General features: G+C 41.5%; 1 protein-coding gene across 1 annotated transcript in view; it reads left to right on the forward strand.

Annotated features, from left to right (window-relative positions):
* The window catches only part of UNC13B (unc-13 homolog B), a 207,235-nt gene that overhangs the window by 71,994 nt on the left and 108,238 nt on the right, over window positions 1-27,003 (forward strand). Inside the window, exons 9-10 of the mRNA XM_066568646.1 lie at window positions 5,991-6,317; window positions 8,215-8,305. Of these exons, the coding sequence (XP_066424743.1) occupies window positions 5,991-6,317; window positions 8,215-8,305 (418 nt within the window). The remainder of the gene's footprint in view (window positions 1-5,990; window positions 6,318-8,214; window positions 8,306-27,003) is intronic.

The following is a 27,003-nucleotide window of genomic DNA, read 5'->3' on the forward strand; positions in this document are numbered from 1 at the left end:
CAGCTTTCAATAAATCTCTGAGTAAGGAAGTCCACACCAAGGAAGTTGGTAAGGCTGTCCCAGTGACAACTTCTGGGAGTGGGTCATCAGGATTCTTTGGATTCCAGCTGTTTCAGTCTACTCCTAAAGCTGAAGAAACTGCAGCATCTACTGAAAGAGTAACAGAAGCAAAAAAGACTGAGGAAGATAAGAAAACACCAGTGAACAAAGTTAGCTCCTTATTTTCTGCTTTGGGTGGACTAATTGGAAAGTCTACAAGCTCTGGGTCTGAGACATCAGAAGATTCTACCTCAAAGAGAACAGACACATGGTCAATACCATCTGAAAATAAGGCTGATGTTTTACCACTTACACCAAATAAAAAGTTAGATGAAGAACAAACTGGGCAGAAGTTTCCTGTTACATCAGAACCAAGAAGAAGTACTTCGTCAGAACTTAATTTGGGGGCTGCTAGAAATGAAAAGCCAGAATTACACCGGACTGAAAACATCCATGTTAAAAAAACAGGATTAACAAGATCTCCTTCTATACTGAGCCAAACTGCTGCAGATGGCAGGCCCATAGGGGAAGAAAGACCTGTTAAAGCAACTCCAGCTTCCAGGCGTCTTGAAAGGCATGCAGCCATTAATGAACCAAGTCAGCCACAGCCAACTCCAAGCCAACCAGCCACTGAGCCTGAGGAGACATTATTTAAAAGTGCTCTGAAATTGTTCAGTCTTGGAGAAGATTCTCCTGCAACCTCAACTGCCAACAAACCCCAATCTTCTGGATTTTTTGATTTCTTTAAAACACAAGTAAGCAAAGTGCCACAGCCATCACCAGAACCGGAGAAGAGGCAAAGTAATAAACCAGAAGAGGTGAAACAGCCAGAACAGAAGGAAACCTCTGGCATCTCATCGTTATTTGGATCCCTTGGAGATCTCTTCAAAGTGGAGCCTGTGTCTTCTCAACCAACCTCAAGTCCTACAACTCTGCCAAAACCCAACAGCAGGACTGTGACTGAGCCAAGGCAGAAACCTGAGAAGACTGGGGGTCTTCAGAGTGCCAGTATGCCGTGTCTGTCCTCCACCACCAAGGAAGAGGTGAAAACAGAAGGCATGGACAAGCAGGTCTCTCTTAGCCCCAGGGTGCAAGAGGTACAACAAAGTAAAAAATCTGAGGAGTCTCCTGGAAGTAAAAAAGTACCTCCTGGAAATGTTTCACAGAAGCCAGTGAGTGTAGGTTCCAGAGGAAGCCAGCTGGGCCAGCCAGCCACGCAGCAAAGCAGCACACCCACGGCCACACCAAAGCAACAGGGAGGTCGTGTAGGAGACACAGCTAATCGGGCAAAACCAAAGCCAGACCAGACGCCCAAAGAGTCGGGTTTCAGTTTGCCATTCAGCTTCTCTGATATCACTGCTCCGAAATCCCAGCCAGCCAGTAAGAGCATATTCTCCTTCTTCACTGGATCAGATGAACCAAAGCCTTCAGCACCTGCTGCTGCTCCTGCTGGTGGGAAGCAACAAGAAACAGAGGGCCTGTTTCATCTGCCCTCCTTCTTCTCCGGTGGTCCAGCTCCTGAAAAGAGTGTACCTCAAAGAAGTACTAGTTTTAGCTTCTTCAATTTGACATCCTTTTTGGATGAAAAGCCACAAACTACTCCAGGGCAGGAAAAAACAACTAAACCAGTGAATTCTAAGCCACCAACTGCTCCTAGACAGGAGAGTAATACAAAACCAGCTAAAACAGTGAATGCTAAAGCACATATGAAGCAAAGTGTTCCCACCGACTCTGGTGTCAAAACCAGCAGTTCTACCATGCAACAAGATGCAGACAATAAAAAAGAAGTTGATGATATTATTGCAGCAGTGACTGGCAAACAAACGTCTAGTGACCTCATGATCCCAGAAAATAAATCAGAAAAGCTGGCAGTGGACAATTTAGAAAGTATTGCTGCAGTAGCTGAAGAGAGTGGTTCAGAAAAGCTTCCACAGACCAGTGGAGAGAGTGACTTAGGAAAGCTTCCACAGACCAATGAAGAAAGTGGCTTAGAGAAGATTCCACAGGCCAGTGAAGAGAGTGGCTCAGAAAAGCTTCCACAGGCCAGTGAAGAGAGTGGCTCAGAAAAGCTTCCACAGACCAAGGACACTGCAGTAACCAGTTTGTCTGCTGCTGGTCCTTACCTTCAGACTCCTGTGCTGGAGGGTTCTCAGGACCAACTGAGTATTTCCCCAAGGGCAGAAGAAGATGCTTTGGGTAATGTGGAGAAAATGGACAGTGTTACATTTCCTACTGATGAAGGGCCTTATTCTTCCAAAGAGCAAACTTCTGAAAAGGTTGATCATAGCATGGCCTCAGGTGGTAAAATGGATTCCCAGGGTCTAAATGACTTAAATAGCATGAGTGACTTGAAAAATGAAGTGGTCTCTGAAGAAATAGGTGTACAGAATGAGTTGCCAGAACAAAAAGTACCTGAACAAGCTGACAGATTACAAAGGGCACAACAGCCACGTGTTCCTCCTAAAATGCCAGAGGCACCTAATTTGCAAAGCAAACCAAAGGAACCTGAGAGTGATAAATCAGTTCTGGATTCTTCAGTTGAAATGTTTTCAAGCTTCATGACAAAAATGAAACCACCTAAAACATTTTCTGGTTTCTTTTCTCAACCTCAAGCTACTGCACCTCCTCCACCTGCACAGAAGAGGAGCTCCTCTTTCTTTGGTTTCTCATCCCTCCCAAGTGGCCCAGCACCAGCTTTCACGAATGATATATTCGGCATCTTCAAAGGCCCAAAAGAATCTCCAAAAGAGATGCCTCCAAAATCCACCCCTAAACCTCAAAGCACTGGTGTGAAAGATGTCACTGGGTCTGTTCCAGCAAAAGACTCTAGGGAGCCAGAAAATACAGCTGCAGCCAGAGAGTCTAAAAGAGATGTCTCTACCTCTGTGAAGAAGGTTGTAATAGCTGCTTCAACAGAAGAGAATTCCACAGAAGAGTCTCCTATGAAAACAGAAACTGAGGAGAAAAAGAGCTTGGAAACCTCTAAAGAGGAACCTTTGAGTGCCACTCCAGAAACAGGAGTCTCTAGTGAGAATGAAGCCCTTGAGGTGCTGCAGCAGAATAGTGAAGCACAGCCCTCTGAGGTGGTAGATGCTCTGCCATGCCAGCCTGATCTCAGTGGTGCAGCTGATGCAGTGCAGGCTGAGGCCACTGGCCAGGCAGATTTAGATACTTTCCAACCAGCTGTGGGGACTTCAGGTGTAGCAGAGGAAGAAGCTGCTCCTGCAGACAAGGCAGCCTCTGACATCCTTCACGCTGGCTCTACTGATGAGCTCGCACTGGAAATGGAAGCCCAAACTAACACGGCAGACACAAACCTTTCCCAGTTAGATGAGAGTGCTACACTTGAATCAGAGCCTGCTGTTGCAGGGGATCAGGCGAATACTGGTATTGATCAGCAGGACTTGATCAGTAGTAATGATAGCAAACCCACAGCTCCAGCTGATGAGCCCAGTATTCATCTGCCTGAGCTGAATGAAGAGAAGACAAGTGAGGTAGAAAAGCAAACTGCTGAACAGGAAAAACATTTAACAATTGAGAGGGTGCCTGTAGAAGGGATTGCTTCCAAATCTGACTTCAAGAAACAGGGTAAAGCTAATAATGTTGCTCCAGATGAAAGCAGTAGTAAACCTGTCTTTGAAATACCGAGCATACCCAGTTTGCCAAAATTTGGCTTTATGTCATCTTCTGATGGTGGAAAACCTTTTGGGTCATTCTTCTCTCAACAGCCACCTTCTGCTAATAAAGCAGGAACAGATGAGGGCCTTGTGTCCAGTTTTAAGAAACTCTCTATGTCTCTGTTTGAAGGAGGTGGTGAAGAAAAGGTGAGTAAGCCAGAGAGTGCCCAAGGAGCAGTATTTGGGAAAAAGCTAGATTTCTCTTTTCCCTGGCAAAAAGACATCAAGGAGACCTCTGCCAAAAAGGAACCACATGCACCACCACAGGCTTTGTCAAAACCAGATGACAAGGTGTTAGGAACAGTCAGTTCAGAAGAAAACTCAAAATCTGCAGTCTCGGATCAAGTGACTGACGCAAATATAGAAGTGAAGTTGTCTTCAAAGCAGCCTGACGCTGTAGACAATGAACGTTCTGAAGAGCCATCTGGTGCAAACACTGTTGATGATACATCCAACAAAGAGCTGGGAGAGAAGCTTGACAAAGAATCGGAAGATCAACAGAATGTGATTTCAGGTGAACTGCAGAAAGAGGATCAGGCAGAGGAGCATGTGCCAGAGAAGCCTGAGGAGAAGGAAACTGGGCTTGATTCTGCTCCTGATGGAGCAGTTCTGCATCCTGACACACTGGCTGCAGATCTGCATGGCGTGGAACAACTGAATGAGAAAAGGCTAGTTACAAATGAGGCATAATAAATGGGATTTTACCATTTATAATGCAATGCTGCAGCAGTAGAGAGTGGCCTTGGTGTCTGATGTTTGTAGCTCAGTCCGAGTCCCCTCCCTGTTGTCAGTGTTTGTGGTATCACTGGTGGCTGTCACAGACAATATGGCAAACTGCAGTCACTAGTTCAATACAAGCTTTTAGACCATATCTCCCCTTTTTCCACTCCTTTTCTGTAAGTGTAGTTGAATTTCTCATGTTCTTATAATGTGTCCCACTGAATGAGATGTTCTTAGTGCTAATTTCATTAGCCTTTCAGAAGTTAGAGTCTTTATGTGTTAATTCTGGTGCGTACAATTAACTTTGCTTTCTTGTTTAGTGATAATAATATTGTATTTGCTAAAAAAAAAAGTAACAGTTAGAATGTATTGGTTAGGGAGGAGCATTTTGTTCTCAAAATGCAAGGTAAATATTTTAAATTTTAGAGAGAAGTTTGACTTACTGATGATAAATTATAGAACTACTTAGGTTCACTTCATGTTAATGCATATATTAAAACACTTTCAGAAATATCAGTGAAGGTATTCTAATGCTTGGTCTTCCTAAAATCAGTGCAAAATTTATTTCATGCAGTTATGAAAGTTCCTAGAGGAAGATACCCATATTTCATGAGTGCAATGAGTCCTGTGCATGTGCCAAGTTACAGTTGCCCTTAAAAATCAGAACAGAGGCCTGCTAAACTTAAATTTAAGTATGTATGCAATTCTGTGTAATGTAAGTGAAACTTGTTCCTCTGATCATACAGTTGCAACTCTGTACTCACAGAACTTCCTGGCTCCAAATTCATCCAAGACTGCAAGAGAAAAATATGAGTGTTGCTTAATTCTTGGCCATAGTTTTCCTGACTGCATGAGAAATCTCCATCTGCTGTATTTTGTTTGATGATTCTAGGAATTCAGTCCTGAAAGTGGTGTCTTGAATCACAGAGGTCACACCCCTATGTGTGGCTTTTCTTTGAAAAAGTTTTCTGTTTTTGTAAAAGGTTGTAAGTTAAAGGTCTTGACAGTCTTAATCTTGACTGCAACATATTTTATCATAAACCTTTAATATATGAAAGTGAAGTTAACTTAATTTTTAACAACAGTCACCTTATATAGATGTGATAAAGACCCCCAATTGCAGCAAAATTGCAGAAGACAGAAGCACTTTCACTCTGAATTGCTGTGTTTCCATTCTTATTCCTATCTGATTATTAGAATATCTTCACTGCAGTTTGTAGCTGATATAAGGTGAAGCAGTAGTTGGTGCAACAAAGACTAATGTATAGAGCATATGCGAATGTGTATATATATATATATTTATATATACACAAGAAGTATACATGGTCTGTGTGCTGGTAGATTGTGTATGAAGTATTTCTACTGCCTACCATACTTTTGAGGTTCACAAATCTGTAGTTACATAATAATCATAAGAATATAATAGTTAAGTATGACTTCACAGCATGCCTTTTCAGTGATATTTAGTATACTGCTCAGTTTTTTACATGTCAGGTTGTTTTGTGTTTTTCCAAGCCACTGTTTTTTCTGATGGACTTTCTTACTCTCTCCTAGTCCTGCTGGCAGTAGTAGATACAGCTCCTCTTGCAATGTCAGCCAGGAAAGCTCTCACCTCAGTGAGCTGGAACATTCCCATGAAAGTGCCCACGGCTCTGAGCAGGAGGATGATCACCAGGAAAGGCAGTCAAATCATTCTTACCACAGTTCGAGCAGCTACCAGAAGGATGGTCAGGCATGGCTCAAGGAGCAAGAGGAGCCTCATGGCAGAGGAGAGGAGGAGAAGGTCTGCAAAACTGAGGAAAAGCCTGCAGACCATTCTGCTGCTAAGTTACCTCTGGAACTTGAGAAGCCCAAGGATGTTGATGCAGGAATCCAAATGAGGTAGGTGAAGCTATTACCAATTTATTTTCAGCTAGTTCAAAGAGGATTCTTCTATTTGCTGTACATTGTTCTTGCAGCCTTTTCTCACAACTGAGTTGATGTTGTTGGTCTGTGAAACATCTGTTATAGAGGACCAGTTACTTATGGGACATTGGCTAAGCTGAAGCAATGTTTGCCTTGTGTGCAAAGAGGAACACTTGCTTAAACTGTGGGTTTTTTGTGTGTGTAAAGAGGAACACCACCTTGGAGCTCATTTGCTGGATTTTCTGTTTCTGGTTTGATGAACGTACTCCAGCCCCAAAATAGTTGCTTTCATTGCTCATGTGGGATCAAGTTTATGCTTGAACAACCAGGAATTACATTTTCATGGTTAGAGCTTCACTACCTCCATTCTTGTAGATTACCACCATTGGAGTTAGTGTTTATGTAGTTGTAGGTTGTATGTAGAGAATTACAGCATGAATAGGCATGTTGGTCTGACTCACTGTGGGAGCTTTTCTTGTCCTTATACTTTGGCTTTCCAAGCTGTCAACAGTACTGAAAACTGGCTTTAAAAGTATTTCATCTAAGTTTGGGCGAGTAGAGTATTGGGTTTTGCACAGGTTTTACAGAAATTTCAAATTTCACTACTTAAATTTGGGAGTGACATTTTTCCTTGAGATAATCAAGTCATTGCAGCCCCTGGATGTGGTTTTACTTTCATAAGTATGAGGGATTTTTTTTTTAATCTGGTTCAGTTAGATCCATGGAAAGATGTCTGCCTGTCTGTACCCTTTGGAGGGTACAGCTGGTGTCACTGTGCTTGGATGATAGAATTAACTAAAGGAGTTCATGTGTAGGCAAGCCTTACACTAAAGATGAAAAGAGGAAAACAAGACGAGAGAAGTGTTAAACTGTTTTTAAACTCTGATTCACTTTCCTCTTTTCCTTACAGAGCAGCAGGAGTCTTGTCCCAGAATGGCTGGCCTATATTTGTTCACAGGAAAGGTTATTCACATAGTCTATTTCAGGCTAATTTAGACATCTAACTTGGATGCTCCTGCCTCACTGGCTCCCTTTCTCTCCACCCTCTGGCAGTGCTCTTCTGTCTCCATGGAATAGTCATGGAACAGAGCTGAGTGTTGATCCCTAGAGCTGCACCTGAGCTAGACCTGTAGCATGGATGTGTTTTGGTCTCATCTATGCGGTTGTTTTATACAGCACTGTGGGTGGGTGCTTTGCAGGCAGGAGGTGTTTGTTTTTATGATTTGCACCTCAGCAACATACAAAAGCAGGAATGTAACCAAAGGCCCAAGGTATCACAAGCTTAGGGACTGCAAGATGTGCTGTGGGCACTGAGGTGGAGCGTTGGTAACAGATCTGCCTGTCCTCTTGAAAAGCTGTAGGAAAGAGTGGAGAGACAGAGGTTCAATGCACAGAGGAAACTAAGGGCTGAGCCCTGTTGCCAGTGTTTCCAATAAAGAGGGGCTGTACATTTGTAGCAGGAGGAGTAGGAAGGGGCAGTGGCTAGAAAAAAACTGCAACAGGCATGGAGGTATAAAATCTTCCATCCACCTCTTTATGTTTGTAATTACAATACCATTGTGTTGCATTGGCTTGATCTGGTGTCATTGACTGCTTTCCTCATATTTGCACAAACATCATCTTCCTCCTGGGTTCGGATTGTGTACAGATCATATCTTTCAGCTCATCAGTTCCCAAGATGGTTTCTGAGTTTAAGGAAACCTCTCCTTTAGCTGCTCACTTCCCAGAGCACATGAACAGCTGTGCTGACTGGAGCCTGTTGGTTCCTTCAGAGCTGAAGCTGTAACCAACCAACCAACCACTATGTGGTTGAATCTTTAATGCTACAGGTAAGTATCTTTCATGTAGTGATTTCCTATTTCTTGTTTTTAAGCTACCAGGGTGACATCGAGCCACCACCGTTTCCTCCAGCAAGAGCCCGTTGGATTAGAGCCATTAGCAAAGTCCGACTGCAGCTTCAACAGGTAGGATGGAGTATTGCTTTTCTCCTTTTCTGAGCTGCTGTGGCTCAAGGTTTCACTTCTTCTTCATCGTAAGGCACCTCTTACAGTTTTGATGTTTTGCAGATGAAAATTGTATTGAATGTATTGTGTAGGACTGCAGCATGTTGTGATGGTTTTAGGGCTCTCTGATTCTACCAGACATTTTTAATATCATTGTGTGGAACTAGAGCTGAATATCAGAAAAGATGCAGAAGCTGAGAAATTAGCTCTGAATTTGTAAATAATAATAATAGTGTCTAGGACTTAGGTGGTTTATTCTAAATTGTTTGAAATGAAGACTTTTTCTCAAGGCAACTTGAGGATAGCTTGTTAGTTCAGTAGGAGTTATCTGTATTATTTGTCGTGTGAAAATATTCCTTGGGGAACTTTGCATCAAATATTTTTATATATACTTATTGAAAGTGGGTGTATAGTAAGTCTTGGTATTTCCATCTCATGAAAGTAAGATTTAAAAATAAATAGTCTTGATTTGGGAAGTCAAAAGGAAAAGGTTGTGACATTTTCTATAACAGTATAAACACTCTTGTTTTAGAAAACACTGTTTAAGAACCAAAAAAGTTGCATTAAAAAAAAATTCTTATGGTTTTATCCATCTATATGCCCACAGAAAGATAACATATGGTGTTCATGTTCTCTAGATTTTGCCTGCTAGCCCAAGTGCAGAGTTAATATATTTCACTTAGAAATACTACTTTCTTCTAGAGATGACTTGTTTTGTTTTTATAAAAGATTTTACAGTATCTGTCACAATCAGGACTTTTTCTTGTGGATTTTTGCAAATTTTCAAGAACTGATTGTTGTTGTTGCTTTGCATCTTGGGAGGCAAAATACATTTTCTCTTGTTTTATCTGGATTGTAAATGCTTTTTCATTTAACAATGGCTTCACTTCTGAGTAGAGAGGATTTGGATCAAAACTCTCAGTATGACATGGAAAGTGAAGAACACCACTAGTATTTAAGAAGCAATGAGCTTCTGCTATGATTTTGTAGAGTATGCAAACAAAACAGTTTAATTCTCTGCCATGTGGAAAACAAGTGCACAAACAAGGGACAAGAGATTCAACACCACCTGTCCATGGATCTCTCTTTTTCTGAGAGAGCAGAAGGGCCATAAGGTGGTTCACAATTGTTTTGTGATTCTGCTGAATTGGAAGGATAACATGCTTTGAGATGTTACTGAAACAGTAGTTTAGTTTGGATAGCAAAATGTCATTATTTGCTTTGCCTTGACCACTGCTGACAACTCTTGATCAAATTTTCCCTTAAACCAAAAAATGTAAGAATTGGAGCTTTCTGGGAGCCTGCTCTGGGACTTAGCTGCCTTTTCTGTCTGAAGACTTTTCCTTACCTCTGCTCTAGGTCTCTCTTGTTTCATATAAATCCATATCTCATGATTAGGACAAGGAATACTGGAATAATAAAAGGGCTACTGCAAAAACCGGACAAAGCCCCGCTTGCTCTTCTTGTGTTAACTAGATGACCCTTTTTCTTTTAGTCTTTTCTTGACAGGATTTTTAGGCACTTTCCATCGGCCTGGCTTTTTTTTTCATTCTCTCTCCTACTCATTTCTTTATTTTCCCTGAAGTGCAGTGTCCAAAGCTGAATGTAGAAATCCAGCTGCAAGCCTGCTCATGTGCCCTATAGGGCAACCAAGACTTTGTTCTCCTGCCTGTGGTCCTGATATTCCAGGATATACTGGCTGCCCTGCTGTGATGGTGCTTTTTTTATCACAGGCTATTACTGATGTATAGTTAGCCTTTTACACTTTGCAGAACTGAGGTTCCTTCTGAAAAAGAGTTTTGTCTGTTGTTGCATAGCCTATCTTTGTGTTGAATTACAGCTAAATTATGGCTTTGCCTTGTCCTTACAGTAGTTGTTTTTTGTTGAGTTTTTTTTTTTTTTCATTTTGTAAGCACTTTGTTGTCTGTTTCTTTCTTACCATTTACATGAATAAATAATTCAGGTTGTCTGTGACAAAACCAAAGCTGATGGCCTGTGAGGTACCAGAGTTGCCTGAGGGATCTTTCTTGATACGTTCTTTGAATTTGGCTACCATGATTATCAATTTTTTACCAGTATGTTTGCATCTATTTTAACAGCTTCATCCAGATCACAGGGTATAAAGGTTCTATTATTTTCTCTCTACCCCTTAGAATAATTTAGCTTGTCATAGAACGAAGTTAATGCATTTGACACAGTTCTACTCTTGATGAAACCATGCTCACAGTTATTTCTCTCCTTTTCATGTTCTAGAAAATTTGCAAATAATTTGATTATTTGTTCCAGTATTCAGTCCCCAGGGACCTGGAGTGTGTGTGTGTGAAGTTAGTGCTTTTATAATTATACAAGGCTTTCTCTTATTATTTTTAAGCATAAATACTTGCTTTGTCTTTTTCAAATCTTCAAGCGTGTTGCCTGTTTCTCAAGTTCTTAGTGCTTAGTGATTATCAGTGTTGCAACATAGAACCTGAGGATAAATGTTTATCAGAGCCCTCTGACTAAACAGAGATAAGGTGGTTATTTCTTTTTTTTTTTTTATTAACTGCAGCCTCTTTTGAATAACTTTCTAAACCTTTTTCCTTTAAAAACTCCCCACACGATCCAGTATTAATTCTGTCACCTTTCTGACTGCGCTTGTCCCTTTCACTGAAGACCTGAAGCAATTAAGGCATCAAATTTCCAGCCTACTTAATGCCACCTGATGATACCTTTTCCTATGAATGGCATCCATCCTTTATTTGTCATATTGTGTGTTCATTGCTAGATGTTTAATTTTCAGCCTTTTGATTTCTTTCCTGTGCAATCATTTTTGTCCTTAAAAACTTCCTCAGGAAGAGAGTTCAAGCCCTCCTAGAAGGCAGGAGGTTTCTTCACTAGGGCAAGTTCTGACTTTTGTCCAATGATGCCGTTTCATCAGCTTCCTGAATTCCCTGGTCCTTTAAGCCTCTTTCTCTTGAGCTCTAGGCACTCAGTTTTTATTAGTTTCTGTTCTTGAATCACCTAGTGTTTTCTAGCTTGTCTAATTCCTTTCCTTCTAAGGTATCAGGGCGACTCTCACAGTTTTCTCAGATTTATTTGCATCCTTGTTTCTCTCTGCACTTATGCTCAAATCTAGAGGAGCATCTCTGCTATTTGCTTTCCGTGCAAGTTGAGTCATCAGTTTCTCCACAGATTTTGTTTGAAAGTCAGTGATGCAAAGGCAGACTTTCAGATGAGGATCAGGACTTTAAAGGTCCCTGTGGTGATAGTCTAAGCAGGTGATTCTCTTGGTAGCTAGAAAAGATCATGTCTCATTTCTCTGGTCACTGTATTAACATCTTTCCATTTTCTGTCAGTGCCTAAAACCTTTCAAGAGGACTATCCTTGTTTGTTCCAGCACTTCAGAGCAGGTGGTTATGTCCTTAGTGTTGGAAGGGACGTCTGCAGCACATTTCTGCGTTCCTCTTTCTCCATGTGCTGTAACATTTCATGAGCACACATAGAGCTCCACCTCACAGATCTGAGGGGCTGGACTCCTATCACATAGACAAATGAAATGATTCTTGCAACCCTTAATTGTTAATGATCTGTCTGAAATTTGAAAGAATAAAGAAAAAGTCCAAAAAAGAAAAAGACACCCAAGAAGTTTCCATACGTGATGTGATTATAAATCCCCTCAGCAATTCAGCCTCCTACCTGGGAAAAGATTAATATTCATGTGAATAATGTACATGCATCCTACATTCTGACCATGAGTCAGAGAAATGTAGTATTTTAATTAAGACTTGGCAGTTACAAAATGGCACAGGAATTTGTTACCGTGCATGTTTAAAAAGCTTTGTTGTAGCATGCACATACTTTTTGTTCTTCACTTCTGCTGTTTTTCTTGTTCTCTTTCTCTGTGAAGAGGAAACTTAATTATGCTAGAATCAACTAGGGTTTTCAGCCCTGCAAAGAATGACTCAGTTATCCTCACCTTCACACTTAGAACTTTGACTACAAAGAGAGATTAATTGATAGTTCATCTGCTGCGTCCCTCAGTGGGAGCTTCTTTTCCAGAAGAAGAACAAACACGTAGCTATTGCATCTTCAACTTGCAGCCCTCAGTAATTGAAACAGCCTCCAGCTAGGCACATAGCTATGTGACTTCTAAAATTATACAAATTTGAATCTGACTTTTGTGTAGCAGAAGAATTGGCAGACCAAAGAAAAGCAAAAATTCAGTTAAATAATCAAATGACCTCTCTTACGGACTCTGTTAAGTATATTTAAATATTAGAAGAGGGTATGGGATTTGGGATTTTCTACACTTACATTGAATTTGTTGAGGGGGGAAAAAATCTTATGCATAATTTTCCTCTCTTATGTCAGCATCTTAAATACATCAATTGACTTGTTTTTTTTTTCAAAACCAAAGTAACAGGAGCAGTGTTTCCTCCTTTTTTAAGTAATGCCATTTTATACCAATAATTTTGATTTAACCTTTGTCTGTCCCTGTTAAATATCAATAGTCTGTTCTTCTTGACTGATACATAATCAGGGCACAAACTGAGATGGCAGAGGTAGTTCATGACAGTAGTTTTCTGGAATATGAAGATCACTTGCAGTAGCAGAGACTAAAGGGGATTTTCCTTTAGTGTTGAGGGTACCCAGTCATATCCTTAGTTTGATTTTCTCATGCTCTATAGCTTCACCTCTGATCAAGCACCTGCAAATATTTAAGGACCACAAGGGTATCAGTTTTAAAACCCGGTCCTGGGAGGGTGATGTGTTGGTGATTTTGTAGTGTGAACCCTATTTTGGTTTTGAGAAAGCAAGCTGTTGCTGCAAAGCACCACTATTCCCTTCATAAGCAACAGTGGGATGCCCTAAGGAGTCTTTGCTGGACTTAAAGTCATGGTGAAGAGACCAGCAGGGTCTGGTGCCAGTTTTGGTTGCAACTTTGATTGTAAGTTATCTGCCTGTCCCTGTGTGAAATCAACCTCCACATCTGTACCCAGGCACTCTGATCTGTAAAATGAGAGACTGTGTGCCTGTGGAGGACAAACTGTTTTGAGCCACTCAGCAAAAGACTGGAAGCTGTCCCTTTCTACCTCTCATGGATCTTGCAGTCCATGCAATAATTTACTTTTGGCATTTTATTTCCCTTAAGCTTTGTTGCCTAGGTGTCTCTTTATCAGTCCCGTGAAGATGAGTAAGCTCTGCATTTTCAAAGCCTCCCACACAGTGGCAAAGAAGCAAACTGAAGCACCGTGACTCTAACAGAGAGTTAGTAGAAACTTCTCTTCATGCAGAAAAAGTACATCTCCAGTTAAATATCTTCCTTCTTTTCTATCTAATGATCTGTGGAGGTTATCTTAACCTCTGCCAAAATACCAACATTCCTGATCAAGTGTTGTAGGGATCAGTGTTGGTGGGGAACTGTAGAACTTTCTTGTGGTCATGAATCTGCTGCTCCTACCCTCAGGTGGAGATCCTGTTGGTCAGGCATGATCCAAGGGTTGCTGCCAGCAGTACTGCAGACTGTCTGCTGTTAGGTGGCTATAGTAGTCAAATCCTTTCTGAAAATGCAGCTTTTAGATCAGTTAGGGATTGCACAACAATAGATATTTAGAAAGCATTCAAATACAGGAGTGCTGGGGACTCTCTCCTCATGCCATAATCTTGCATCTGAGTTTGCAGGCTGGCAAGTCTTGAGACACTCCAAAACTCTTTGTGCCTTTCCTGAAGCAGCTTTTAGTGTGGGGTGATTCCCTGGGGTTTGAGCCAGGGAATTTATGTCTGTTGTTGCTTCTCTGTCAGGAACAGTTCAGCTGACAGGCTGTGCTCAAATGAGGGAAAGCTTCTTTCTTCTCCAAATGTCTCCAAACATATTCACATCTGTTTGGAATAAAAGCCATTTTTATTTATCCTTTCTGAGATTCCCTAAGAATCTACAGGGAATAATATAATTTTTTTTAATGTGCTTTACAATGAACATTAGAGCAAAGCAATAATTATTTGCATGTACACACCAGAAAATAGTGTTGTGCCTTCATTAGCTACTGTTGTGATTTTTGCGCTGATGCTTGATTACCTTACCTCCAGTGGAAAAGATTAGCAGCCTTTCCCCTTTTAGAGTAGTTAAGAGAAATAGTCTCTTGTGAAGCAATGTGGAATGTTTTCCATGGTGACCACAGCAGCTCGGAGCCTGCTCAGTTGCTCTTTGTGCAAGCTTCTCCAAACATATCAATATATTGACATGTCTGCTAAAACCCAGTTTTGGTGTTGATGATCTGTATCCCCTGGCACACTGGCCATCGGTCCCCTTCAGTTTTCTCAACATCTTCCTGTTGCTTTTTAGAAAAAAATCCAAATGAATTCAGGGGGCTTTGCTTCTCTAGACCTGTGCTGTAAACTGTACATAATGTGTAAGTCAAAATTGATTTGAAGCCTTTAAATGGGAATCCAAGATTAGTTTGCTTTTCTTCTGAAGTTTATTCCATTTATTTCCTTAAAAAAAAGAGAAGGTGTTTGTGCAACATCTGGGATACAGTTTAAAACATGGTGTGTTCCACAATCAGGTGCATCTCTTTCTTTGTGGCAGTGCTGCACATTATGTTCAGGTAATCCACTTTGCTGAACTCTGTGCTTCTCTAAGGTCATAATGACAGCACAGGTTGCAAATGGACTGTCATGATATCTATTAACTTTTTTAAGGTAGGTATGTCTAGAATAAGGGAGGAATAGGACTCTCGTTCCTGATCTAAATACTGAGTGACACTGAGATTTTGACCTAGGTTTGCCATGGTTTAGAAAAGTGCATTGTCTGCTAAGATGTAACACTCCTTCAGGGAACGACTCTTCTCTGCACTCCCTCAACTGTTCGAACATCTTAGACTAGAGAAATATTCTCATTCACATTCGTTATGGTCCTGTAAAGCAAGTTTTGATTGTGACAAGTTGGTGTTTTCTGAAGGAAAAGGTATCTTAGTCACTTCTATTCCTCTCAATGCAAGTGTATCTCTGCTGATCAGAGAGCAAAATGTGGGTGGCAACAGTGCGCTGGCAATGTGGATAGATGACCTTTGTCTTGTACAACTCCTAGATTCTTAGTAAGACTGTGTATCCATGATTTCTGGCTATTTTTCTCTGGCAACATTTCTCATAGGCTGTCAGGTCACAGCAATTTCTGTGGTGGTTGTGTACAGAAATGACCTGAGTGTGGCAGGCTGAAGGAGCTGTCTGTGTGCACATAGCTCATCCCTCTGAACTGAGGTAAACTACAGTAAGCTCTTTTCTCTTGTCTGCAGCTGCCGAGCTTGCATTCACATTTGTACCAAGACTCTTCCAGAAACCTTCTTGACCAAGTGATAGCCTTTTCTCCAGACCTGCTGTAGTGGTGAATCTTTCAGTAAAAATGAAACCCAAATCTGTATGAAGAGTGGACTGAGTCCTCTAAAGGCTATAGAACAGCACTAGAAATTGAGCTGAGACAATCATTGCCACCTTATGCAAAACTCCTCCCTTTGCACCTTTTTTTGTGGATATGATGGTGAACAGAATTACAGCAGTATGCTCTGGTGATAGAGGTTGTGTCTGATTTGGAATGGGGCACAGAAACCTGTGGTGTCCTGATCACCTCAACATGACACTCATGCCTGTACTTATCAGGAAAAATTGTGAGAGTTTCATCTGACACTGGAGTAAGCCAGTTGCTTCTGCTCAAAATAGGGGTGCAATGGGAGAGGTGGGTGGGGGGACTCCTACCTGCCACATACGCAGCCCTTAAAAATAGCATTGGCTGTTGGGAGAGCCAGACTTCACACTCTTATTTTTAAGGATCTGTGTGGGAGGAGGGGATATTTCCCAGTTCTGTGTATTACTGAAGCAATCTGTACAAGAAATGCTGCACCAGAGAGATAGCAGCGGGCTTCAGCTTACAAAGCACAAGAGTTTAAAAGATGAACTAACCAGCACTGGCTGAGAGCATCATAAATGAAGCAATAACTGTTCGTGCAATGCTAGCAAATGCACTGAATAATAATATAACTTCATAGGAAAGGCCAGAAGGCCAGAAAAAAGGGGCTAGAACTTGACAATTTTTGCTTTTAGTATTGCTTTTCTCTTAGTTGTTTCTTGTTTTCCAAGCTGTGTTGTTACACAACTTGTTTAGATGTAGGGCAGGGTTGCCTTGCATGCTTCTGAGCCAGTTTTTGGAGTCATGTATGGATTGTGTAACTGAAGTCTTCCAGTACCATGCACCCAGATTGAAGTAAGATGATTGCTGTTACCCCCCTCCATTGTAAAAGTGATATTCAAAGGTCAAAAAGCTGTTAAATTGCATAATAGAATGCCTGAAGACATCAGTACTCCAGTTCTGCATGGTGCTACCTTGCATGTAAAATCAAATCATAGAATCATAAGATGGCTTGCATTGGAAGGGACCTTAAAGATGATATAATTCCAATGCCTCTGCCATGGCCAGGGACACCTTCCATTAAACCAGGTTGTTCAAAGCCCTGTCCAACCTGACCTTGAACACCGCCAAGGAGGGCGCACCCACAGCTTCTCTGGACTCCCTGTGCCAGTGCCTCACCATCCTCACAGTAAAGAATTTCTTCCTAATATCTAATCCAAACCTACTCTCTTTCAGCTTGAAACGCTGTCTTTGTTCTGTCACTTGTCCTTCTCCATCTTCCTTTTGGGCTCCCTTCAGGTACTGGGAAAGCCACAATCAGATCACCCTGGAACTTTGTCTTTTCTGGGCTGCACAATCCCAACTCTCTCAGCCATGATCCATCCCTCTGATCACCTTGGTGGCCTCCTCTGGGCTCACCCCAGCAGGTCCCTGTCCCTCCTGTGCTGGGAGCCCAGGGCTGGATGCAGTGCTCCAGGTGGGTCTCAGCAGAGCAGAGCAGAGGGGCAGAATCCCCTCCCTGCCCTGCTGCCCACGGGGCTCTGGATGCAGCCCAGGACACGTTTGGCTCTCTGGGCTGTGAGTGCCATGGCTGGGCCATGTGCAGCCTCTCACCCCCAGCACCCCCAAGCCCTTCTGGGCAGGGCTGCTCTGGGGCTGTTCATGCCCAGCCTGTGCTGGTACCAGGGCTTGTCCCAGCCCAGGGGCAGCACCAGCACTTGGCCTTGTTAAACCTCATGATGTTCCCTCAGGTCCACTTCTCAAGCTTGTCTGGGTCCCTCTGGATGGCATCCCATTGTTCACGTGTGTCAGCTGGAAACAGAGTAGCATTTTTATTTTCTGCATAGCATTCAAGCAAATTGTGATGCAGGAAATGAATGCTGCCTATTAGGATGTAGTTTTTACTGAGTTAACCCTTACTGAGTTAATAAGAACTTTCTTTGCCTCCAGACTCATTTCTTGGCATTCAGATGGGATTTTTAAGCCATCTAATAGACACACACGTGCTGTCTGCTGTCTGCTCATATTTAGTCTGGATAGTTTTGTGACATTGTGGAGGGCTGATCAGATGAGCTGGATTTGGGTCAAACTGTGTGTTCATTTCTTTTGCTTTGATGGTTAATGACTGACACTTTCAAAAGGGATTTTCAGTGGTTCCCTGTTGGTTTAATTTGAAATCTGGAGGTGGTAAAGGTGGGACAAGTTCTTCCTTTGCTCGGTTTTTGAATCTGTAGGAAAAGGCCTGCAGCCTTTCCTGGCAGTCCTTGAGCTGGGTTTATAACACACCTCCTCTGCTGAAAGGCACTTGAGAACATCAGTGTATCAATATCTGTTCTGCAGGAGGAATTTCCTGAGGTTGTTGACAGCTCTATCCTTTGTGTGCTGTAAAACTAAAGATAATTTAGGCATAAAGCTGGGGTGAAATCACAAATGTAGCTTGAGATTCTCATCTGTTGCTCAAATGTGCAGGTACCAGATGCTGTAAAGATTGAGGTAAATCTGAGTGCCAGTTTACTGGGGTGCTCTAGGCAGAGTGTCTCTTGCTTACTGGGTGGCTTGTGCTTTCAGACTTGCAGGATGATGTAGTACCAGGTGAGCAGTGGTGCTGCCCTCTGACTATGCGGGTATGTGCTCAAAACAGGAGTATCCTGTTCAAGCTGTGTTTATGCATTGGACCAGTAAGAGAGGGAAGGGTTATTCTGGGTAAGTGTAAACTCATTTAGTCTGCCATCACTAGTAGGGCTGTAGAAATAGTTATGAAAAGAAAACTTTTCCTGGCAAATGGGAAATTACTAAAATTAATTGCTTTTTGCTCCATGTTACATTGTGGCAAGCAAGGTAGGCAATAGGTCTCTTCTGCCTGTATTTCTTTAATATTTCTAATATGACATGTACGAATCAAATCAAATTATTTTGAGAAAATGGGGACTATTGCAAACATCAGAGAATACAAGTTGGAGAGGGCAGCTCAGGGTGGGAAGGGGCTGAGGTTGTGTGAGATGAGACCAAACAAGTATGGTTCAGCTTAGTAGAGTGGAAGCTAAGAGCAGATGTTGCTGCCATGTACTAATAGAGCATGGGAGTAAATATTGGCAAGTTTGCAGCTATTTAAGTTAAAAGTTCATGTTAGCACAAGAACAGAAGGCCATAAGAACAAATCCAGGCTAGAAATCAGAAAGTAATTTTATAATTGTTAGTGAACAGCTTCCAAATTGGTTTCTTTGCCCTTTCTAATTAATCTAAAAACAGGGTTTTTTTATGAATGCTATTATATGACAGTTGCCTGTGGGAGCAAAGAACAGGGACTTCATCATCCAGACAGCCTCTAAGTAGGCTGTCAGAATTGTCCGTGGAACCACAGCCTCCGTCACTGTTCCTCATAGCGTGGCCTCCCTGTGTTCACTCTACCCACCTGCCCGCCTTTCCTGCCAAGCTGCCACATTGCAGGACCCCGTGGGTTTCCAAACACAACCAGAGGTGCGTAGGAAAGGTATTTGCTACTTAGAAGCTCTCACTGAACTGAAATTGTGGAAATAATGTTGCAGCCCTTCTTGAGTGGTGGCTTTTCCATACAGTTGCGCAGCAGATACCAAGGATGCCAGACTGCGTGAGGGGTTTCTTGAAGAATGGGTGTTCTTAGTGACTCATGCCTGGTAATGAACCTGTCACAGATACAGTTTTGTTTTCTGACAAATATCCAAGTGGTAACAGTTCAGAAAATATGGTACACTTTGTAAACAGGTTTGTTCTTAAGTCAGATTTTAGGAATTCCCTATGGGATTTCAATCTCTTATTCAGGAAGTAAATTGCAATTGAATTCATAGTCATTAAAAGTTTTTTAAAAGCTAGCACTTGAAAATTGTTTTATAGGAGACCTTGAAAAGCAATAGAGACAAAATGAGGGACATGCGCTAAAAAGAATATAATAGAGCTGTCCATCTAGGAGCAAATTTAGATAAATCAGTTCAAGACTCAATTCATTTAGCCTCACTTTAGTTAATACTTTAGGTTGTTGCATACAAGAGTATTTGAAATACAAATAGAAATTGCTTTATGTGAAAGATCAGTTTATTTTAACCATGTCTCCATCTGGGTTTTATTTTTGTTAATGAGTCAATATTCACCTTGTATTTTAAGATAGCAAACACATTTTTGAGAAACTGTTATTGAGAAACTGAGAGTGCTAAATTTTAATGCAATTTATTTATATTTTTCTATTTTTGTTCAGTATATTATGTTAGTGCAACAGATTGAAATCATGCAAGTTTTTTTGAGGTATCTCATAAAATGGGTAGTTGAGGGATCCAGTTTTGTCTACACAAATACCTATGGATTGGCTGGTGTATTCACTGTGAATTTTGTTATGCCTAATTTAAGGAACTCAATTTTAAGCAAGTACAACTCTCCTTCATATTTTGTGACATGGATACATGTTACTCCTCCAAATTATATCACTCTATTTTTAGCTTGCAGCAGTAATAGCTTGTTAATATACAACTGTTTTAGCTGCCAGAATCATCCCTTTTTAATCTGGCCTTTTTGCCCATTTCTCTGGGAGGTTGGAATGATTTCTGTGACCTGGGAGCACTGAACAGTGGCAGCAGATACAGGAATAACCCCATCATCCCTGCTCAGTATTTGAGTGCGTGCTTTGGTCCAGCTGTGCTTGCCCCTCGCATCACAGACTTTTGCCCAAGGGGCCAATTGGCCTCTCAGTGACTTGACTCAGGTCAGCTATGTTACCAAAGCCTGGTTTGTAGTGCAGTTTTCATCCTCTTGCAGAGGCTTTCTTAGTTCAGGCATTTTTAATTTTTTGCATTAAATTTCTTCCTCTGCCCCTTCCCAGTTAGCTGAGCTCAGTGGATTTCCAGAGCCCCTTAATTCAGGTCCACTGTGAGCTTGTCAAATGCTTTTACTGGCGGTGTGAAAAGTGTGTCTGAGTTTATTAATATGGTTAATATTAATATGCTGGAGTTGACTTTGTCAGACCCCTGATGTGGCAGTTCTTTTTTTCTTGTTCAATGTCTGTGTTAATGGTGTCCTCAGAGACTGACAGAGGCTTGTGTGGGGTTTGCAGCAAGTATTTGTGGGACATTTGGGTTCATTAATCAGCTGCTGCCTTCTGCAGGGAATAAAATACACAAAATTATTCCCACCAAGAGAAAAGCATATTACTTAGCCAGAAGACATAAAGGTGAAGGTAGGATAGTAAACAATGTTTTCTCCCTATTTTTTGAAAACTGGGGCACGTGTAGGAATGAGAAGGAAAGTGCTGGTAGAGGACACAACCTGTTAGCAGAGGTAGCTGGAGACTGATTTGTAGGATTTTTAGTTGTTATTCCCCTGCCATGTTATTACATGGACAAGCCACTGTGGCTTTTGAAAATATTTTTCCATTTCCTCTCTCTCAGATCCATGAATTGATTTCTGGTTATTTGATTTAAGATTCTGGAAATGAGTTATCAGAGCAGTAAGTGAAGTAGCTGAAAAGCCGGACTTTTAGTGCTTGATATGCTCCCAACTTAATTACTTTGAGAAATCTGGGGTTTGTTGTCCTAAGATGAGTGTTCAGAGAAGAAGCTCTTGACCTGATGCTGCCCTTGTACTTCAGTTGTAGTGGAGACTTTTTAACTTCACAGGTATGCTGTCAAAGCACCAATTAAGTTTGAATTACTTTAGTAATATGATGAGGAGTGCCCATTAGCTCACTGCATGTAATGGTGGTGTCACTGTAATGGTAGGGTCTGGCTGTGATAAAATGAATAAAGCATGCCATCCTGCTTTGAGTAACGCCAAGGAAACAATGTTAAATAGTTTCTTGTTCAGTGAGCAGAAGGACACTCTCTTCTAGCTGAGAAAGGGGGTTTACCTTCAACCAGAGAAAGAATTGTGGAAGTTCATAGAGTGCTACCTTGTAGGATCAAGGCACTTACTTCGTTCAGCCAAATCCCTGTGTGTTGGACTGACCTTGCAAAATGCATGGACAGTTTTGTGAGAGGCAATTTCCATGTTCTCACTGTCAAGCTCAGGTAGGAAAAATGGGCTCTGCAGTGTGTGAACTAAGCTGTTGTGTTGTGGGAAGCAGGGTTGTCCTGCAGACCACCCGTGGGGGGAAATGTACCCTCATGCCTCTTAGCCAGCTATATGTGTTACCGTGTAGTTTCCTACCTGAGATAGGCTCTGAAGGATAAAGAGCAACAAAACTGAGATGCGAAGAGATTAACTAGACCATCTATCTACTTCAAAATCATCCCTTTAAAATGTGTGCACTTCCACTTGTTAAAACCTTCTGAGAAAGAGATTTTTTAGCTTCCCTTGATATTCCATCTCACTGCTGATTAAAAGCTTTTCCAGGTGTCTAACCTAGCTTTCCACTGCTGCAAGTTAAGTCTGTTATTTCTTTTTCTGTGTTTACAATAGAGATGCTGAATAGTTTACTTCCCTTGTGCTTGCCTGAAGTTCATGTTGGAGAGCTGTTATGTCTGCTTGAGGTCTACATTTCATATAATCTGCAACCTTTCATTCCCAGGTTTCTTGATCAAAAAAGCAATTACAGCTCCAACTGAGAGTATAATTACAGGTTTTTCTACACACAGCACATGTCTGTGCCCAGATGCCTTTGCATTTTAGGGATGCTGATTATTTAATTAGATGTGCAATTAACGCATTGATTGTAATTTTCCAATTTCGTAGGATATCAAGTCCTTATATTTTGGATGCTGTTAGAAGGGAGAGACATGTAATTTGAAGGAGGAGGCAGCAGAGGGAGAGTTTTCTCTGCTGTAAATGCTTCCATGCTGCCTGGTGACTTAAGGTACTTAAGCTGACTCCAGTCTAAAAACCAGCATAATAGTTGGTAATAGCTGTTTTCAGAATGGGGGTATCCAGCTGGTTTAAAGTTTCAAGTTGTCTGAGTTGCAGAAGGCGCCATTGTGTTTTCAATAGTCCATCTTCTAATTGTACTTTATAATTAAAAGTAGAGAATGATCATTCAGCTAGAGGAGGACTGCTGTATTTTTGGATGGGCAGCCAAAACCCAGGACAAGAGCTCTGGGGTTATCCTGATGTTTTCAGGAGTATGTAAAGAAGATTTTATGTCTGTCTTTGCTGGGGCACAAGGAGACAACATGCTTCCCACAACCTGTCACCTGAGACAGCTCTGCTTTTAAAGTCTCATCACTCTGATTTTGAAGGCTGGTGTGGGCTGTGACGAGTGGGGTTGGCGTTGTGTCGGCGACAGCTTCTGAAGGGAGCGTGGTGTCTGGGAGCTAAGGCTTGTTTGTACCCCAGAGCGGTTGGAGCCTACTGAATGAGGAATGAAATAGCCTTTTCTGTAAGCGTGCAGGGCTGATAGTGTTTGGGGTTTTTTGTATGCCAAAATCAAAAATGCAAACATCCTCATCAAGGCAAGAAGGATATGAGCAGGTTTAGCACTTGCCTTTAAAGGCTGCCTCACACCTCTGAGGAGAGGCATTGCCATTGTTAGTAACAATGATGGCTGTCAACAAATTAAATAGAGGATGATAATATGAGGGTTTTGGACTTTATGACCAATACTCTTAAGGACTTTGCACCTTAGGACTTCTCATGTGAGACTAGATCTGTTCAGCCTCTGGAAGAGTTTTTTGAGTGGTGCAGTAGCAGCAGCCTCCGAGGGACAGAGATGGGAGAATGCATTGCAGTCAATTCAAAGGTCTCTGATTGCTGCCTGACTGATAAAGATTGCCCTAAACTTAATCTGTGAAGGTGTAAAGTTTGTGGCTCTTAAAAATATTAGTGCAGTGTTAATTCCTTTTTTTATTAACCTCACAAAAATCTGACTCTTTGGATCTTATTACATTCCTGGCCTTGGAAGTACTCTTCATTCTCAGGTATGTTAAAGTCTTTGGTTCTGTTTGTTCAGGTATGTTGATATCTCAGGGTTCAGCAGATGTCCTTACAGTTGGATTTTACGTATGGAGTGTAAACACCTTTGCTGTGGAGATGAGTCAGCCAGTGGTTTGGTCTCAGCCATTCACAACAAATGAACTGAGGTTGCCTGTCTTTGGAACATAAAAAGTCCTAATACTTCTGATCTGTAGCATTTTTTTCAATGAGCTAGTACCATTCTCATTGTCTTTCTATAAAGAAAATAATGCAGATTGTATGAGAGGAAAAAATAAACTTTTCAAAGGATGAGAACCCTGGAAACTTTGGGGAAGATTATCTCCTTCATTTTCTTTAAGTCTTTCAATGTAATTTCAGGCCATTATCAGCTTCCATGGTGCTCAAGGTACTGTGTGAAGTACCTGTGCCTTTCTTCCCTTCCATGTTTGTATGTTGCCCTTGCCTTAGCCTTTCCTAGAGGGGAAAGAACGCCATTAGTGCTTTGAATGGCACTTTATTAAATTTGTTCTTTCATCTGACAGCAACATCTTAAGTATATGTTTCATGAATGTATTCTGGAGCTGCTGTAATGACAGCAGCATCATTGACAGGGCAGTTTAAAATGTCTGAGAACATTCAGTCTCATCTCTTCCAGGCTCTGTCTCAGCAGTGCTGCTTGGGTTGTGTGATGCACAGTTCCCCAGAGCTGGTATTCATTGAGGACAGCTGCCAAACAGCAGGAGGTCACTGCTTTTTCATTAACACTTCGTCTTTAGACTCATGATTGATTTAATCTTCTTGTGCCTTTGAAGAAGATAATAAATAGCATGTTTTCACTGCTGAATAAATTGATAAACTTTACTCTGTGTATTTGAGCTTGTGAGGTCTAGTGCAGCACTAAACTTAGGCTGCCTTACTGAGAACTCTGTCTTTAGGGAGATGCAGCAGGCAGTGTCATCTGGGACAGATGGTTCTTATATTTTCCCAATGAAATAAAAAATTTGTTTTAGAGAGCTTTTGGCTCAGAGATGTCCAAGGCCATTTGTGAGATGAATTAAACCTGAGAGTGAGTTGGGCATTTTTCTCTGTAGTTCTAGACAAGCTTTTCTCCATTGACTTTTCTGTCTTGACTTCCCCCACCTTGTTTCTTTGTTTCATCTCTCTGTGTAATGTTTTTATCCTCTAATTTCCATAGCCACTTATTTTTCTACTTGCCCCAGACCAAGTAGAAATGTTCTTGCTTGTCTTGCTGCAGGGAGAAGGGGCCTAAGTGTGTGAGAGGGAGGAGCAGGACCTTGAAGAGTGCTTGAAGAGTGCTCATTTTCTTTTGGTTAATCCACTTGTGCTCATGAAGGAATTGCTTACTTTTTACAATTTTATCAGTAATTCAGTACTTTACAGGAAGTTGGAATGAAATAGATAATGAGGATTAAAAAAGAAGAAAGGGTAACGTATACCTTGCAGACATCAAAGCATTTGGCCTATATAGCTAAGCCAGGCTTTATCAGTTTTAATAATTCCCTGTTGGCTCAACCTAAAATTAAAATCTGTTGGTGAATTAAAAAATTGCAGTAAGAAGTATTTAAATTTTTAAGTGGAAGTTTATTTCTCTAGTAGAAAGCAAATAACTCAGTGCTCTGAGCCTTAAGGTAAAGCATACACTTTCTCATAGACTTTTTTATGTGCAAGTCATGCCTATTTTACTCATGAAATTATCTTAATTATTTCAGAAAAAAATCTCTGACAAACAGAGTCTGTCTCAATATCCTATGCATTAGGTAAGGGGTTCTAAATATCTGAAAGGTGTCATCTTCCTTTTTTCTGAAGGCACCTGGTTTTTTATCTTTTTTAGCCACATTGTGAGCTGTGGTAAGGGCAGTGACATTTCCCAGCACTTCATTGCTCATGACCTCCTTTAGTGGATGTCAATGTCCCTATGTTCTGTCTATTGAGACTTGTTCACTTTTCCATGTGTTTTTCTCTAGTGTTCCTGTAAGACAGCCATGGGAATATTGGTATTTTATGCAGCGGTGTTTGGAAATTTGCATGGGCTCTTTGTGTCTCAGGAACTGTGGCTGGAGCATTGTGTTTGACTCCAGTACATTTTTGACTTTGATGTATTACTGTCTGGTACTGATGGCTGCAGAGATGGACATAGACCAAGGAAGGAAAAAATGGGAGGGACCAAGGCAGTGATGGCAAGATGACTTGGCTCCACTTGTAGTAGGATCCTTGGGAAGAGTAAGGCATTTAAAAGCCTGTGAGGCTGTCTAGTGGATGCTTCAGGTGCTGTAGAGTGTTCATGTAAATAAAAAAGTGTCTGATGAATACCTACTATTTTATTTTTAAACTATTGCTGTGTAAGAGACCTCTCTCAAGATCTTTCTCATCTTACTCATAGGCAGAGCTTTGAAGATTCTAAGTGCTGTTCAAATCCTAGATTGCATTTTATTTTCTCAGATGGGATGTCTTCATCCTTATGTGGATGAATTTGATGCAGACCTTCGACTCTGAGCTCAAGGGCTATAATTGCTGTGTTTAGTAGAATCATTCCTATTGCAGTCAGAGTCAGTGCTTCAGTTGGGCAAGAATCCTGCTTTCCTGGCAGAATGCAAACATATAACCCTGAGATGCTCAGGGTCAGACTCTTAAAATCCTTTAAAGCTAAATCACTTTTCAAAATCTGACCTATACTCCCTGCCCTGCAGCAAGGGAAAGAGCAAAAATGAGAGGGTGTTCTGGGAGATGGAGGATATAGTGACCATGAGGAACATCTGCCTTTCAGAGGATCTGAAAAGAGGTTGGTGGCATGATTTCTTTGCCTGGCAGAAAGGGGCAGTGCTGTGGCTGCACACGGAAAGAACAGGGGTACAGTTCACCAGTGGTGCTGCTGAGACAAAGTATTGTGAACTGTGACATTAGTTCATACATGAAACTTGTTACCCAAAACAAACAAATGAGCTGGGACACTAGCCTGGCTGCTACGAGCTGGCACTACAGCAAGGTACTGGGATGGAGCTGTGGGAGCAGAGGGTTGAAAGTGCCAGGAGAATATACACTGCATTGGATATTCTCCTGCATTGGATATTGCACTGCCCCTGGTGAGGGCAGGACAGGGAGCACAGTGATGCTTATGGAAGAAGTGGTGAATAAAACTTGATATTGGTGTAGGTAAGATATTGAAGGGGAAGTATCGTTCACAGCAAGGCTGGCTCATGAGAAGGTAGGAGGTAATTGAACAGATGGGAGGATAGTGGCATTTCCACAGCTAAGTCATATAGGCCTCTTCAAAATCCCACCCCACACTGTGAAAAGACACTGTTCTGAAAGATGCAGTGAGTTGTTCTTGAGCAACACCAGCACTCACACAGTGCCTTTGATGCTAGAGGCAGAGAAACAGTATTCGGGAAGGAGG

The sequence above is a fragment of the Molothrus aeneus genome, chromosome Z (assembly GCF_037042795.1).
Source record: "Molothrus aeneus isolate 106 chromosome Z, BPBGC_Maene_1.0, whole genome shotgun sequence".
In the NCBI taxonomy this organism is placed as follows: Eukaryota; Metazoa; Chordata; class Aves; order Passeriformes; family Icteridae; genus Molothrus; species Molothrus aeneus.